At 36.9% G+C, this 14,744-nt stretch overlaps 1 protein-coding gene across 1 annotated transcript in view; it reads left to right on the top strand.

Moving 5' to 3' along the window:
• LOC149830050 (Ubiquitin-conjugating enzyme family protein) overlaps positions 1-14,744 on the top strand; it is a 48,073-nt gene that overhangs the window by 24,262 nt on the left and 9,067 nt on the right. Inside the window, exons 7-8 of the mRNA XM_090015692.1 lie at positions 3,570-3,698; positions 13,244-13,335. Of these exons, the coding sequence (XP_089871818.1) occupies positions 3,570-3,698; positions 13,244-13,335 (221 nt within the window). The remainder of the gene's footprint in view (positions 1-3,569; positions 3,699-13,243; positions 13,336-14,744) is intronic.

Raw genomic sequence — 14,744 nt, 5'->3', positions numbered from 1 at the left:
CTACTTGTTCGGTCATGGTGGCATAAATGCGGCCAAACACTTCTCTTTGTGGTTGTTGAGGTTGTTGTTGCTGCTAACCTTTAACTGAGGTTCGTCTCTGCTAATCTGCCGCTTTCTTTCGACATTCTCGAACGTAGTGTCCCATCTTCTCGAAGTATAGACAACCTCCAGTGTCTCGAGAGCACAGTTGTCCAAGATGAACATAGTTGCACTTTGTGCATGATTGATTTGACTGTTGTTGTGGCTCGATTTTTCTATCTTGATTTTGCCTCTTGAATGGGGGTCCCTGCATTTTGCCATCAGCAAGTTGTCGCTTGTTGCCTCTACCATTCCCAAGAGACTTTTTGTCTTGTCCACCCTTAACTCGCTCTTAATATCATTTAAAAGGGTGATTGTCGCCACTGCTGTAGAGAAAGTTGAGGACATACTGGTCAGGACCCGATGACAGAGTCCTTTAGTTTTCGAATGAATTTTCTGGCCCGCTCGTGATCATCTTCGAACAGGCTCGGGTAGTATCGTTTCAAGTTTTGAAACCTTGTGGTACAATCCACCAGACTCGAGTTACCTTGGCATAACTAAAAAAATTTCTTTCTTTTTGTTCCGCGCATGTGGGGGAAAAGAGTTTGCTAGAAAGGCACTGCAGAAAGCTTCCAAAGTGATAACTGTCGCTCCTGGAAAATGGATAACCCGGGTCGCGTCCCACCATTTTCGGGCATTATCTTTAAGCCGATAAGTACCAAAAATTGTCTTCTTTTCTTCAGGTACCGACAGTACCTAAAAAGCTCGCTCGGTCTCCTTAACCTAGTTTTCGGCGAGCTCTGGATCGACCTTTCCAACGAAGGTCGTGGGATCTAGTTTCAAAAAATTTCGTAAGTAATTATGCCTTGGTGATGGTTCACCTCAGTAGTTGCAGCCTGATCCCTCTGAGAATGAACTTGACTTTGAATTGCGTTGGCTAGGGTGCTGAGGGAGTCCATGACGAATCCTCGTTGTTCAGACCATTCGTCAGACGATTCACCATTTGTACTTCATGTCATCCTTTATTCGCACCAAAGGATGTGTAAGTCGGAATTTTTAAAATAATCGTGGTAAACAAGTAAAGCAGTATTTATATATACTACGAAGCATTTTACAAAAACTCAGCATTGCTGGTTGATTTTACAAAAGGTTAAAACTCATCGGATAAGAGTTCGTCGACTCTTTAAAAAGCATCAAGATCCTAGCATTCTCTATTTGCCTAACCTTGCGTAGAGGAAGAGGGGATAAGGTCAAAGTGCCAGGTATATCATAAGAACCTCTTACGGAGGAAGTTTTGTCCTTCAGGCCTTGCGCGACCAGCTGTCTCTTGTCGTGACCTTTTTTAAGATGGCATTCTTTCACAGAATAGCCCACCCCATCACAAAAGATGCAATTTACATGATCCCGAGGGCCTATTTGACTCAGGTGAGCTTGATGGTTATCACATCGTTTTAGGTTGGTGCTTTCGCGAGTCAACATGTCCACACTATGATTCAGGTTCTGGACCATTGATTGGAGTTGTTCAACTGCTCTGGTCAAGCTCCGATCAAGGCATCTATCGCCTCGATCATCTCATGGTTGTGGTGAGTGTAAAAATAAATTCTCTTCGTAGGAAACATTCTTCCACCCCTCAGAGGAATGTTTCCAATCAAAAAGTGGACTTTTAAGAAAAACTCTCTTAGCGAAAAAGTCTCTCTCGTTTGGAAGGGTTGGAAAATCCGTACGGATTTTCCATTTGGCATCACTTTTCCTACATCTTTTTTGCTTCCAAGCGTGCCCTAAATGTTTACATTTGGTAATGACAACACTGAATTTTGTAGACAAATGGCTCAGGGAGGCCCCAAAAAGAAAACAGTAGCACTTACTTTTGATTTTGAGGTCAGAGAGAGAGAGAGAGAGAGAGAGAGAGAGAGAGAGAGAGAGAGAGAGAGAGAGGATCAGCATGGATGGGGCCAGAGTGAGTTTCGATGGGGTCATGGCAAGGCTCCAGTGGAGGTCAAAGCTGGTTTCTGGTGGGTCAGGTGTGCCCGGAAAGGCGGGCATTACATGCATTGAAAGATAAAAGAAAAAGGGCATCAATTCATGTCCTGAAACGGCCCTATTTAGGCCGATTCTGGTGATTTTGAGGAAAATCATTTGATTTTCCAGGATGCTCAATCTAGCACTGCATCAATGCATTTTGATGTCGATTCAATTCAAATCGATTTTAGCATCACTGGTTGTATAGTAGGTATATGTAATAAAACAGTTTGTGTGGATCAAATATCAGTAGCGAACCATCAGCAGTGGCGATATTATTAGCAACTTAGCACTGTAATACTTTTCTATATATTTTGCCAACAGGCATGGATGCCACTCATGAGTGGCAGCCTTGTATTGTTGTAAACAGTGCTTGTTATTATTATCTCTAATGAATAATTAAGGTTAAGTAAATAAATAAAGATACATATAGGCCATACCTCACAAGAGGCTATGTCACACAGATACTCCATTTTTACTCCCCCATATCCCTTTGTATACAAAGTCATATTGGAAACTCCATAAAGATAAATGTATCCATGTATCCTTAGCCGTATCCATGTGGCAAAGACAAAAGGTCATTAGGAGCCAATGACTCTCTTGGACATGGGTATTCAGCGCTTTCATCTTTTAATACCATAAAATATTGCAAAATGGTCCAGATACAAAAGTTGCATTAAAGAAATGATTCCAATTAAACTACTGAAATGTAGAAAATAGAAATGGACTAGCTTATCCAAGTCAAACTGACTGATGATTCTCAGATACAACTTGCCATATTGGCAAGCAGTGCACATTCTGCTGCATATTGAATCCTGTTGTCAACTATTAATTTTACAAGCTTCACTAGGAACAGGCCACAGTTATTTTGCTTAGTGACATTGGTGTTTCTTTGTCACTTGGGCTCTTCTAGAGAATGTATGGTGTTCTATGTTACTAATGTTGACAAATGTACTCTTGTTTGATGTACATGATAGTGCACTTATTTGATATAGAATGGTAGTCCTGCATTCCCATTTAAGGATCCAGCCTATGTTCAAGATTTGATTATATGCGGATAGTTATCATGTCCTACCCTGTGGTTTCCCGAGGTTTTGTTGTCTGGTTCATGGTAAGCCAATATTTTAAATCTGCATGCTGTTTCTATTTCTTGTAGATATTGTTTATTTGCATATCCAAAGTTTATTGCTAAATGTGTAGTACACGAATGATATGTGGGTCTTAATGAAGCTTACCAGACAAGTCATCATTTTCCTTGTTATGTATGTAGTGTTTTTCTTCCCCTCAATGAAGTTTGTGCAAATTCTTGGTTTTCTGTCTTATCTTCATTATGTTAGTGGTGTAGGCAAATAATTGCATATCCAATTCTTAACAATCCATATGGCAGGATTTCATAACAATCAATATCTTAGTGATTTCATAGGATTTCATATTGTAATAAGAAAAGCATCTAAGGTACAGATACATATTTGATTTGCTATATTTTCACATTGATGTTGAAGTTTTTCTGTGTTTTGTGCTATATATTATAGGCATCTGAGAATCTTGGTATGGCAATGGTATACACGCTCGTAACATCAGCTAAAGAATGGTTGAGTGGATTATACGGTAATAGTACTGAGGTTGAAGACACGGATGAAAATGACAAAGCTAAGGAAGACGTATGGCTGTTTGACTTGCCTCTGTTTTTCATTGCTATGTGGTGCCGTCTTTTCTAAGTTGAAGATGATGTCTGGTATCATTATTGAGGTTAATGTTTGCTATCCGCATTGGAAAGGAACCCCCTAGTAAAAAACTATAATATTTTTAATCTTTTGATGTTTTTTCCAATCTGGCCCTCCAGATGTGATCTACATGTTTGGGTTAGTAGAAATCAGTTCTTGGGTCATGTTATTCTAACATGTATGTAAGATTTTGCAGGGTTTGAAAAATGAACAGCCTACAATGTACCAAAATTTTAACCCTCATAAAATCCTATTTTTAGGTTGCAACAATATGATCCAAGAGTGGATTCCTACTATTTTGACCATGCTTAACACATCCATCTGGTAGATTTTGTCAAGACAACCTCCCACTATGAATTCCAGCTAGGTGGTTCCTTACCCACGAGGGTGCCAAATACTTTCCCCTCATTATTATGCTTCTTATAACTGCAGGCATCTGAAATATGTTGAGTTGCATAGATTATTACTGGAAAGGAACTCATTGTTTACCATGACCATCAAATGCTGTCAGTGTCTTCATCTGGTGATATTATTTGTAATTGTATCAAGATACTGTTGAACATATCATTTTAACTCATTGTACGACTTTGCTTAATTTTTACAACTAAATCACTGATATATTCAGATCAAATGTGACCTAGTCTTATGCATTTAGCCATATGATGTAGTGCTTGTTATTGCTTATAGATTGGGCTGGGCAAGAGATGTGCACTAGAAGTTCAGTAGTGTCTGCATTAAGATGAAATCATGATTTATATTCACTTTGCTGCCCTAGTATTTAAAATTTTTAGGTATTGGGTTATTTTATCTAACAGACAAATGTGAGAAAGCAGCTTTGCAATGTTGTAATTGCCAAATCCCACTATGAAACCTATCATGCTGATTGCTGAGTCAAAGTACTTCAGGGAGCACATTCTAGCAGCCCATACAAATCTTTGTAGCTATTTGCCTGCTTAAGTGCTGAACCTCAAATTTATCAGTGATCAATGTCATCATGTCAATTCTATTTTGTAAGTGGAAAATCAGCTAGCATGAAAAACCTTCAGGCTTGGATAGAGGGAATGGGAGGATAGTCAGATCACCAAGGTCATTCCCTTGGCTCTTGGATTAAACATTGGATATAAATGCTTGAACCGCTGGAGATGGTTCAAATTTATGTAGTTGTTCCTTTGATTAGATAGGAATGCTTGAACTTCCAAAAATAAGGCTGTCCATTTGCAACCCTAAATCAAGAGACAATATCTGAGTGGTATGTGTTAGTGTGTCTAACTTCTAGAAGTAGGTAACTACTTTTTTTGTTGATTCTCATGCATTTAATCCCCATCTTGTATTTTATATCTCATCATCATCATGATGCCTTATCCCAACTACATGGGGTCGGCTTTATGAGTCCTTTTTTCCATTCCTTCCTATCTAGAGCTATAACTTCAATCAACTTTACAATCCTTCACCCAGGTGAAAATAATTCTCAACTCTGTAGTTGCTTTTGATCTTGCAATAGCAAATGAGTACTTTCAAAAGAAAGATGAACATTAGTACCATATTTTGTCTATTCTTAATAAAAGTTTACTTTTGGCTGGCTTATAAAAAAATAAGTGGAAAATGAATTGCACTGATTCGAGAAAAAATTTAAAAAATAGGACACGAGGACGTGTGTGTGTGTGTGTGCGTGTACCAAAAATAATTGCAAACTATGCAAAAAGTTCTAAATTTCTAACTTATCATTCATTAAACATTAACAAGAAACAATTAATAAGAACATGATTCAAAGTTTAAAATAACTACTAAGCCATAACCATCATTCATCAATCATGTCATAAGTGCAGTCTCAAGAGTCATAGGATTGAGTGAATAACAAGAAAGTCTTTTTGAATATTTTCTAATCAAATAGACCATATTAGAGTTCAAAATGTTGCTTCTTCAAATTCTTCATTTCCACCATCAGCTTCTTGATGGCAGCCTATATCTAGAGATAATGGAAGAATCAACCCATCTGAATTCATGTTCAAGATAAGCAACTCATGCTGTCCGTCTAAATCAAAATCTTCTGCATTTACATCCCAAAATTTTGATGGTCCTTCTCTGCAACAAATGAACAATCAACAAAATATGAAAAATATATTAGGGATTTAGGGTAACCCATTTAGCTTATGCACTACACAACTAAAATCTCCATCAAAACCTAGGAATTAAGGTTCTTTTTCAATGATCCAACCCTCTTCCTCCCCCTTTTCAGTCCTCATAGACAGAGAGAGTCAAAGAGACTGAGAAAGAGGGAAAATGAGACTTGTCTGAAAGATTGGGAGCATTTAAGCCTTCCCAGGAGAGAGAGAGAGAGAGAGAGAGAGAGAGAGAGAGAGAGAGAGAGAGAGAGAGAGAGAGAGAGAGAGAGAGAGAGAGAGAGGTACTTATAGCAGTAGCACCGCCAGCCGCCCACCTTCCTGACTGGTATGCTATCTTTGGCTGGAGGGGCGGAGATTGCTGTTGCTGGTTCATTGCAATAGAGGAAAGGCCGAGAGAAGTAACTCGGGCGAGAGCCGAGAGGGCCTAAGAGAGAGGCACTCTGTAGGGTTTCGATCAAATGCCTCTCTTTTCCTTTTTTTTTAGCCTAAAAAAGGTTGAAATTGACCTTGAGAGCCCTGACACATGGTTGACCAAGTCAAACTTGGTCAACCACGTGTCATGGTCATAACTGCATCGCGTTTCACGTTTGCGTGTGTCATCCATGGCACAAGACCATTATGACGTGTCCTTGTGATAGGATTTAGGATGGCCTTGATAACCCAAGCTCCTCTTACCTTTTCTCTCCAGTGTACTGTTAGATTTAGGTTTTCTAAAGTTTCTGCAGAGAGAAAGAAGACGAGAAAAGTTTGGGCTGAACTCTCATGATTCCCAATATGGAAAAATCATGCCTCATTGTGACTATTTATATTCACTTTACACTAAAATACATCTTTACTAAAACACCCTTATTAACATAAAATACAATAATACTAATAAAGGGTATTTTAGGAATACAATATATAATAAAATACAATAGGGAACTAGGAGAAGTGAACAGTAACGTCATGAACAGTGATGCAAGTGATATGGATCTGAATCAAGATCCAGATCCGACTACCTCAAACCTCACACTCTAATAGCCTCCCTAACAACCATGGACAACTTGCTTCTTAAATACCAAAACCTGTTCTTTTAAGGCCTTTAGTGAACAAGTCAGCCACTTGGTCGTCAGTGCAGATATAGTTGGTCTCAATCTCCCGATCCTTCACTTTTTGACGAATAAAATGTTGATCAATGTTAATATATTTTGTCTTTCCATGTTGAATGGGATTTACTGAAATCTTGATAGCTCCTTGATTATCACACAACAAGAGTGACTTGTTGAGGACTTCTCCCAAATCATACTGATATTTAGCCTCTCTTCATGTGGTGCCCTATTTCTGTACTGCAAGCCATCTCCAGTAGTGTCCTTTAAATATCTTAAAATTCTTTTCACACCCTTCATATGTGATATTCTAGGTTGATGCATGAATTGTGACACCTGATTAACAGCAAAAACAATATTTGGACCAGTGAAAGTGAGATATTGCAGCATTCCAAATATGCTTCTGAACTATGTTGGGTCATGAAACAATTCTCCTTCATTTGTGCCCATTCTTTGATGAATGAGAATTGGAGTTGCAGCAGGTTTACAATCTTTCATACCCATTTTATTTAGGAGATTCAACGTGTATTTTTGCTGAGTTAAAATAAGAGAATCAATTTGCCGGTCTACCTCTATCCCAAGAAAATACCATAACAGACCAAGATCTTTCATCTTAATTTTTTTTTCAAGAACCTCTTCACTTCTTCAGTATGTTCACTACAAATGCTAGTAACAATTATATCATCAACATAAATTAGTAACACAATGATAAAATTACCTTTGTAAATGAAATATGAATGATCTAATGGAGACCAAGTAAAACCTTAGCCTTTGAATTGCAACCTAAAAACTCTCAAACCAAGACCTTGAAGCTTGCTTCAGACCATAAATAGCTTTTTTAACCTGCAAATATGAGTTTTTTTTATCATTTTCACTATACCCTAATGGTTGCTCCATATAAACTTCCTCCTCAAGATGCCCATGTAAAAACACATTCTTTAAATCCAACTAACTTAGTTGCCACCCATTGTCAACTCCTAGAGAAAGGATGCTCCATATAATATCTATTTTGACAACAAGACTGAAGGTCTCATCAGAATCATGCCCATACTGCCTGAGTGAATCCTTTTGCTATTAGGCGAGCTTTATATCTCTCGATAATTCCATCGAGTTTATATTTTATTTTATACACCCATTTCGAACCAACTATATTTTTATCAGGCGGTCTTTTCACTATCTCTCTTTTCACTATCTCTCATGTCTGACATTCATGCAAGGCTTGCATTTTTTCATTCATAGCTTCTATCCACCTATTTGATTGCACTATGCTGAAATGTTTTGGGTTCTTGCTATTGTTCGATTTGAGTAAGGAAGCACTGAAAATCTATCTTGAAATTTTCATAACTCACCCATCTTTCAATCGGATGTCTCACCCTGCTTGATCTTCTTATTGATTGAAATTGTCTCTCTTTATCTGACAATGGTTGTTCTTGCAGAACCGGTTGGCTTTGATTACGCCTTGTATAAATGCATCCCTCTTTGAATCTTCCTGATGTACTTTCTACATTGCCTGAATTGGTTTGTATGTCACAATCCAATTCATCTGGTAGATCTTCTAAGGCATCTTGGCTTTGATCAGGAAAAAGATTTGGCTGTTGCACCCTATCATTCATGGCTGAAAATAGGCTATTATCCAGCCAACGATGATATACTTCAATATTATTCTTGTCCTGCAAAACATAATAGTTGCACTAATCATTAGAAAAGTTGCACTTATCAAACACAACATTTCTAGATATTTTAATTCTGCTTGACTTAGAATCATAGCACATGTAACCTTTGTAATCATCATCATATCCAACAAAACGACAAACATGGGCTTTATCTTGAAACTTGTTTCTCAGTTGGCTGTCCACATGAACATGACACACACATCCAAATGCCTTTAACTCATAATAATTTTGGCGCTTCCCGTATAGCATAAAATAAGGAGAATTGTTCTGCAAAAGTTTTATAGGCAAGCTGTTTATGACATATACAACTGTATGAAATGCCTCAGTTCATAACTTTATGGGAACTTTACTCATGAATCATGAATATCACACTCTCTACAATATGACAATGCTTTCTTTCAATAATGCCATTTTGTTAAGGTGTTCACAGGTATGAAACTCTTCAACCAATTTCATTATTCTATAAAAATTCAACAAATTCCTTTGACGAATATTCACGACCACCATCACACTGAAGATTTAGAATATTTGATGAAAATTGAGTGCGAACATATGCCTAAAAGGTTTTAAACACACAAAAAACATTAGACTTATGCTTTAAGAAAAATATTCAAGAATAACGAGAATAGTCATCAATAAATGATACATAATATTTGCTACCAAAAGAGGAAGAAAATGGAGATGGTCCCCATACATCAAAATGAACAATATCAAAAGGTCTCAAAGCTCTTTTATTATATGAATTAATTGGCAAAACATAACTCTTACAAACTTGACAACTAGGACAGAGACTATCACAAGACTCTTCACCAAAGACAGATTTGGGTAACAATTTATTTGAAACTAGTCTTTCAAGAAAAACTCCACCACAATGACCTAACCTACTATGCTAAACATTTGAGTGACTGAACTTTGAAATACTGAAAATACACACAGAGGACTCAGGTTTCGAGTGACTATCCAATGTAGCTCAAGCAGTCAAGGGATCTTCTTTGAAGATGTACATGTTGCCACATCTTTCTTCTTCATCGAACGTCTTCCTCGTTTGAAGATCCTTGACATACACAAAAGATTGAGTAAATTTAACATACAAATTGGTATCATCAACAAGCTTAGAAACAGTGACTATATATATTTTTATATTAGGGGAACATAATACATCAAACAACATCAAACAACTGGACAAAATGTATTTTAGACAAAGGAAGGACAATATCTTCGGAGTGTGTAATGGGGTGACGTCTACCATCTCCAGTAACAATGTTATTTTTTCTAGAATAAGGTATCAGTTTGGAAGTTTGGAGAATTTACCTGCATCACCTGTGACATGATTGGCAGCTCCATAATCAACGTATCAAACACGTTGATTGTTTTGCTTGAAACTAAGCCCCGGAAAGGGCAGCCAATAAAAGCTCCTCGTCAGGGCCAGTTTGCCTCTTATTTTGCCCTTGATCCTTAGGTAAATATTTGCCTTTAGCTTCAGGATTATACCCCAGATCATCTTTGAACCAACACTTTGCTTTTATATGTTCTTTCTTCTTGCAAATGTACCACGTAGGAATGTTATTATTAAATGCACCTCTTCCTCCTAAAGGGATGTTGAGAGTAGGAAGAATTCCTCAGCCTCCTTGATTGTAACCTCTGCCACGTCCCAAGCCAACTAGAGCTTGCTGAATTTTGTTCTTCTCTGACACTTGACATCCAATTAACGCTAGTTGATCTCTTATGGACTTGATCTTGTTGAAATATTCCATAATAGAAATGGATGCCTCCTTCTTAACATCTGAAACTCTCTTTTCAAATAAATGATCTTGGCCTATAAAATTTGTGAGTAGGTCTGTTGTAATGTATTCCATAACGTCATCGCAATACAATCATTTGGAATTCCCACCAATACCTCCTGAGATAGGGTCAAAATGTTGTAGGCCACTAAGGCTTGGTCCTTCTTCATCCAGTTGACAAAATTTAGATTACTAACAGTCCTCGTTGCAGTTATAACCCCTTTATCATCTTTATCGTCTTGCATAAGAAACTTAGATGGAGCAGCAAATCCATCGAGGTGACCTGCGAGATCCTGACTCCTAATAAAAGAAATAATTTGTCTTTTTCAGGTAAGGTAATTAGAGTTGTTCAGAAATTAATTGGCCAATAAAGTTAACAGAGATGGATCCTGAACAGGAATTTGAATCCATGACAGGTGAATAAAGAATCAATGCAAAAGGAACAAAACAGGGCAGCAAATAATTAAAGAAGAAAATGAGATAATCAATAACCAAGATGCAGAAAATTAGCGACAGTAATTGGCAGCAATAACAATTACGTCCTTTTTTTTTTTTGCAGAAAGAAATGTGAACAGTAAATCAGATATGCCGTTGCAAATAGAATATCTTAATGAAATCATGTGTCAAGGTCAACTTGAAATCCTTTTTTTTTGTTGAACGACGCAAAACAGGAATCACTGCTCTTAGGTGAAGTCAATCTGTTTTTCAGATATGATAAATTTGGTTCAGCCATAAAGATACGACCCAAAACATAAACGAGCCGTAATTTATAAATGAGATTTCAAATCCAAGATCTTAGGGAGAAAAAAAGAGTAAAAAAAATATGCAGATTTGATTTGAAGAGAAAAAAATAACAAACGAAGATAAAGAGAGATTAGGAAATCAAGAAATACGCAGATATGATTTAAGAACCAAGAGAAGATACGCAAATTTAGGAGAAAAAGAGAGAGAGAGAGAGAGAAGAATAGAAGACTCAACTGTTACTTGGAGAAAAAAAGATCGAATCTTGAAGGTTACCAAGATTTGTTAGTTCCACCCCTGATCATGGCTCTGATACCATGTTAGTTTTAGGTTTTTTGAGGTTCCTATAGAGAGAAAGAAGACAAGAGAAAGGTTTAGGCTGAACTCTCATGGTTCCCAATATGGAAAAATCGTGCCTCATTGTGACTATTTATATTCACTTTACACTAAAATACATTTTTACTAAAACACCCTTATTAACACAAAATACAAGAAGACTAATAAAGGGTATTTTAGTAACACAATATATAATAAAATATAGTAGCAAACTAGGAGACATGAACAGTGATGTGAACAGTAACATCGTGAACAGTGACGCGAACAGTAACGTCATGAACAGTGACGTGAGTGATATGGATCTGGATTAAAATCCAAATCCGACCACCTCAAACCTCACGTTCTAATATGTACTACCTGATGATGTGGTATCACAGCGAAAAGTTTATTGAACTATGGGATGATGAAGCAGGAATTAATTGAGAAATTACAGTTATAGAAATATCATCCTTGAACACCTTACTAGGTAATAAGAGAAAGAAAAGAAGGATTGTAAGGATATTGAAGGGTGAATTTTGGTAAAAAAAAGGTCCGACTCTTGGAATAACTTGAGAAAATGCCACTTGGATAGAAGAGTAATTTTAGGAAACAAAGGTCTTGAAAACTTTTTTCTACATTTTTCTGCTTGTAATTCACTCCTCTCCCTCATAGGCAAGTAACTAGATCACCTGGGAAATGGAAATTATGAGATTAGAAAAACCCTGGCAAATGATAGCGATTTGATACTCTATTGACTTGAAGGAAACAATCATAGCTGGTTTTCCTGCTAGTGATTAGAGTAAGAAAATAAGCTTTGATTGAAGTGATATGCTGTTTGCTTTCAACTTCGGAATATGGTGTATTGGGAATATATAGAGGCCAAATATCCAAAAGAAGACATTGAAACTAAACAACCTTTTGACATGACTTACCATTATATTGATTATCAAGAATATCGTCTTATATCTTGGGAAATGTAGGGAGCCTGAAGAAGCAATGACCATGTGATGGTAAGCAGAGATCTGTTCAATCTACATTCTAATATGTTTCAAGGATGGCACTCACTGGAAAGGGCACTGATCTTCTGTAGCATAAGTATATCTAATGATTACGAAAAGTAAAATCTCTGTAGAAAGATGTCTTGCATTTGTGTTTTGCATAAGCAACCTTTGGCATCATTAGGATCATATGTTCTCTGATCAACCTGATATCCTCATGTGGAACCTAGGAGAAAGAAAAGGTTATGGAAAAACCACACGGAGTGTACAGAATTTCTCTAAGAGAGGATTGCCAGCATGTTTGTCTTTAAGTTTCTTAATGGGTTTGATTTGGTAAGACAAGAACTGGATATGCACTGACAGATACACAAGTGTGCATGTATTCACACTGGTATACATATGCTTGCTAGAGAAAAAACTGGATAGGAACTAAACACCTGAAGAATTTTGTTCTTTAGTAATATGAAAGATGCTTTGAGGCCCTCGACTAGTGAAAAACCATCTACCGCAAAAGATTTGAATTTCAACTTAGTTGGGTACTGTTCTAGTACCATGATAATTGAGGGAAACTAGCTGTTTTTAGGCTTCTTAATTGGATACTTTTCTAGTGCCCGTGATAATTTTGGAAAACTAATAGATTTTAATAAATCATATTTTCTTCTATAGTTTATGTTGCTTTTTCTGTTCTCTGAAAATTTATTCAACTGATGCATGATTGAGTTGTCATTTTTCTGTCCTACTAATTCATTTTGTCATCCTGTTTCAGATAATCGTACCACATGGGGAGCCAGTCACTGTTGAAACATTTCTTGCATGGAGAGAACGATTTGAAGCAGAATTAGCTCTTGAGCGAGCCAAGTGAGTTATAATTTGTTTGATCATTGATGAGGAAACAGTAGTCTTAATGTTATTTTTTCTCTTTTATGCTGCAGATTGAGCAGTATGAATAATTGGTTGTCACTAATTGCTCTAAAACCACCTTTATAAAGGAATTGTTTGTAAGTTTTGTTTCCAAGTCACAATAGTGGTATGATAGGTTTCGCAAATAAGTCTCCTAAGTGAGCCAAATAAACATGAAATTCTGAGGATTGCAGCATTGGAATGTCACAAGAGAAAAGTTATATTCTATTGTCTAGACAATAATCACCAGGTTCACTGGTCGGTATGCTGGGGTAGGGTTATTTCAGTTAAAAAAGATCCTGATATGCTCAGACCTGTCACATAGATGCAGGTGCGGATGCGGCGCTTTAAAAAATCTTGAGTGCATGAAGGGTATATATATATATAATATTTAACAGTTTTAAGTTAACACTAATAAAATAAAAACAATTATCATTTCATCAATTTATCTTGCATACATTCATGCAATAAATCAAATTAACAATCTACAGTTGTTATTCCTCGTCAATAAAATAACATCACAATTAAATCAACCTAAATATATTATGGCTATAGTAAGTGAATTAAGAAAACATGAAAAATCAAATAAGTCAAGCAGAAAAGAAGTAAATTATACTAATAAAAGAAGCAAACAATGCATAATTGTGTACCAAAAGTGTAACGCCCCAAAATCGTGGACTTGAAACCTTTTATGAAAAAGGTTGAAAGCTTTGAAATCCATCATTTATCAGAGTTTAAAACAAAAGTTCAACGGAAGATCAGGTTCAAAACAACAAGTCCCTAGACCTTGGGCACATTACAACCAAAAAGCAGTTTCCCCCTTACAAACCGATTTGCAGTTCAAAAAGATATTTTATTGAAATTAAAGAAGAACCACATTTTGGTAATACAGTTTTAGAAATGCAGAGTTATAATCAAAAGAGATACTTTCAAAGAAACCTTGTACCATCTTATCAAAAGAGTCCCCAGGGGCACAACGTCAGGAAAGGGCATTGCCTTGAGTGCATCGCGTCATCGTGCCATCGCAAGCTGTCTCAACCTGTTCACCACCTGCCCATGAAAATGGGTCAGTCTCACAACAGACTAGTAGGGGTGCAAAGGACAAGAAAGAACAGAAGCTGCAATAAGTAAGATAAACGCTAGCTCAAACAGGAACAAGCAAGACTAGCAGATCTAACCAAATGTGCTGTGGAGTAAGCAAAGCTCTAGTAAAGCAGACAGCTACGTAAAAAAAAGCATGAAGGATCAGAGTGCTGAACAGACAACTATAGCAATCTCACAAGTATAATAGGTGAAGAGTAACTAACTCTATCCACCAGCCAAGCAAAGCAATTTCATAAGACAGGTATTCATAACAACACTCGTAA

Source organism: Nuphar pumila, chromosome 8 (genome assembly GCF_984573655.1).
Source record: "Nuphar pumila chromosome 8, dmNupPumi1.hap1.1, whole genome shotgun sequence".
Classification (NCBI taxonomy): domain Eukaryota; kingdom Viridiplantae; phylum Streptophyta; class Magnoliopsida; order Nymphaeales; family Nymphaeaceae; genus Nuphar; species Nuphar pumila.
Note: the sequence above shows the minus strand (reverse complement) of the source record. Positions and strands in the feature narration are given on the sequence as shown.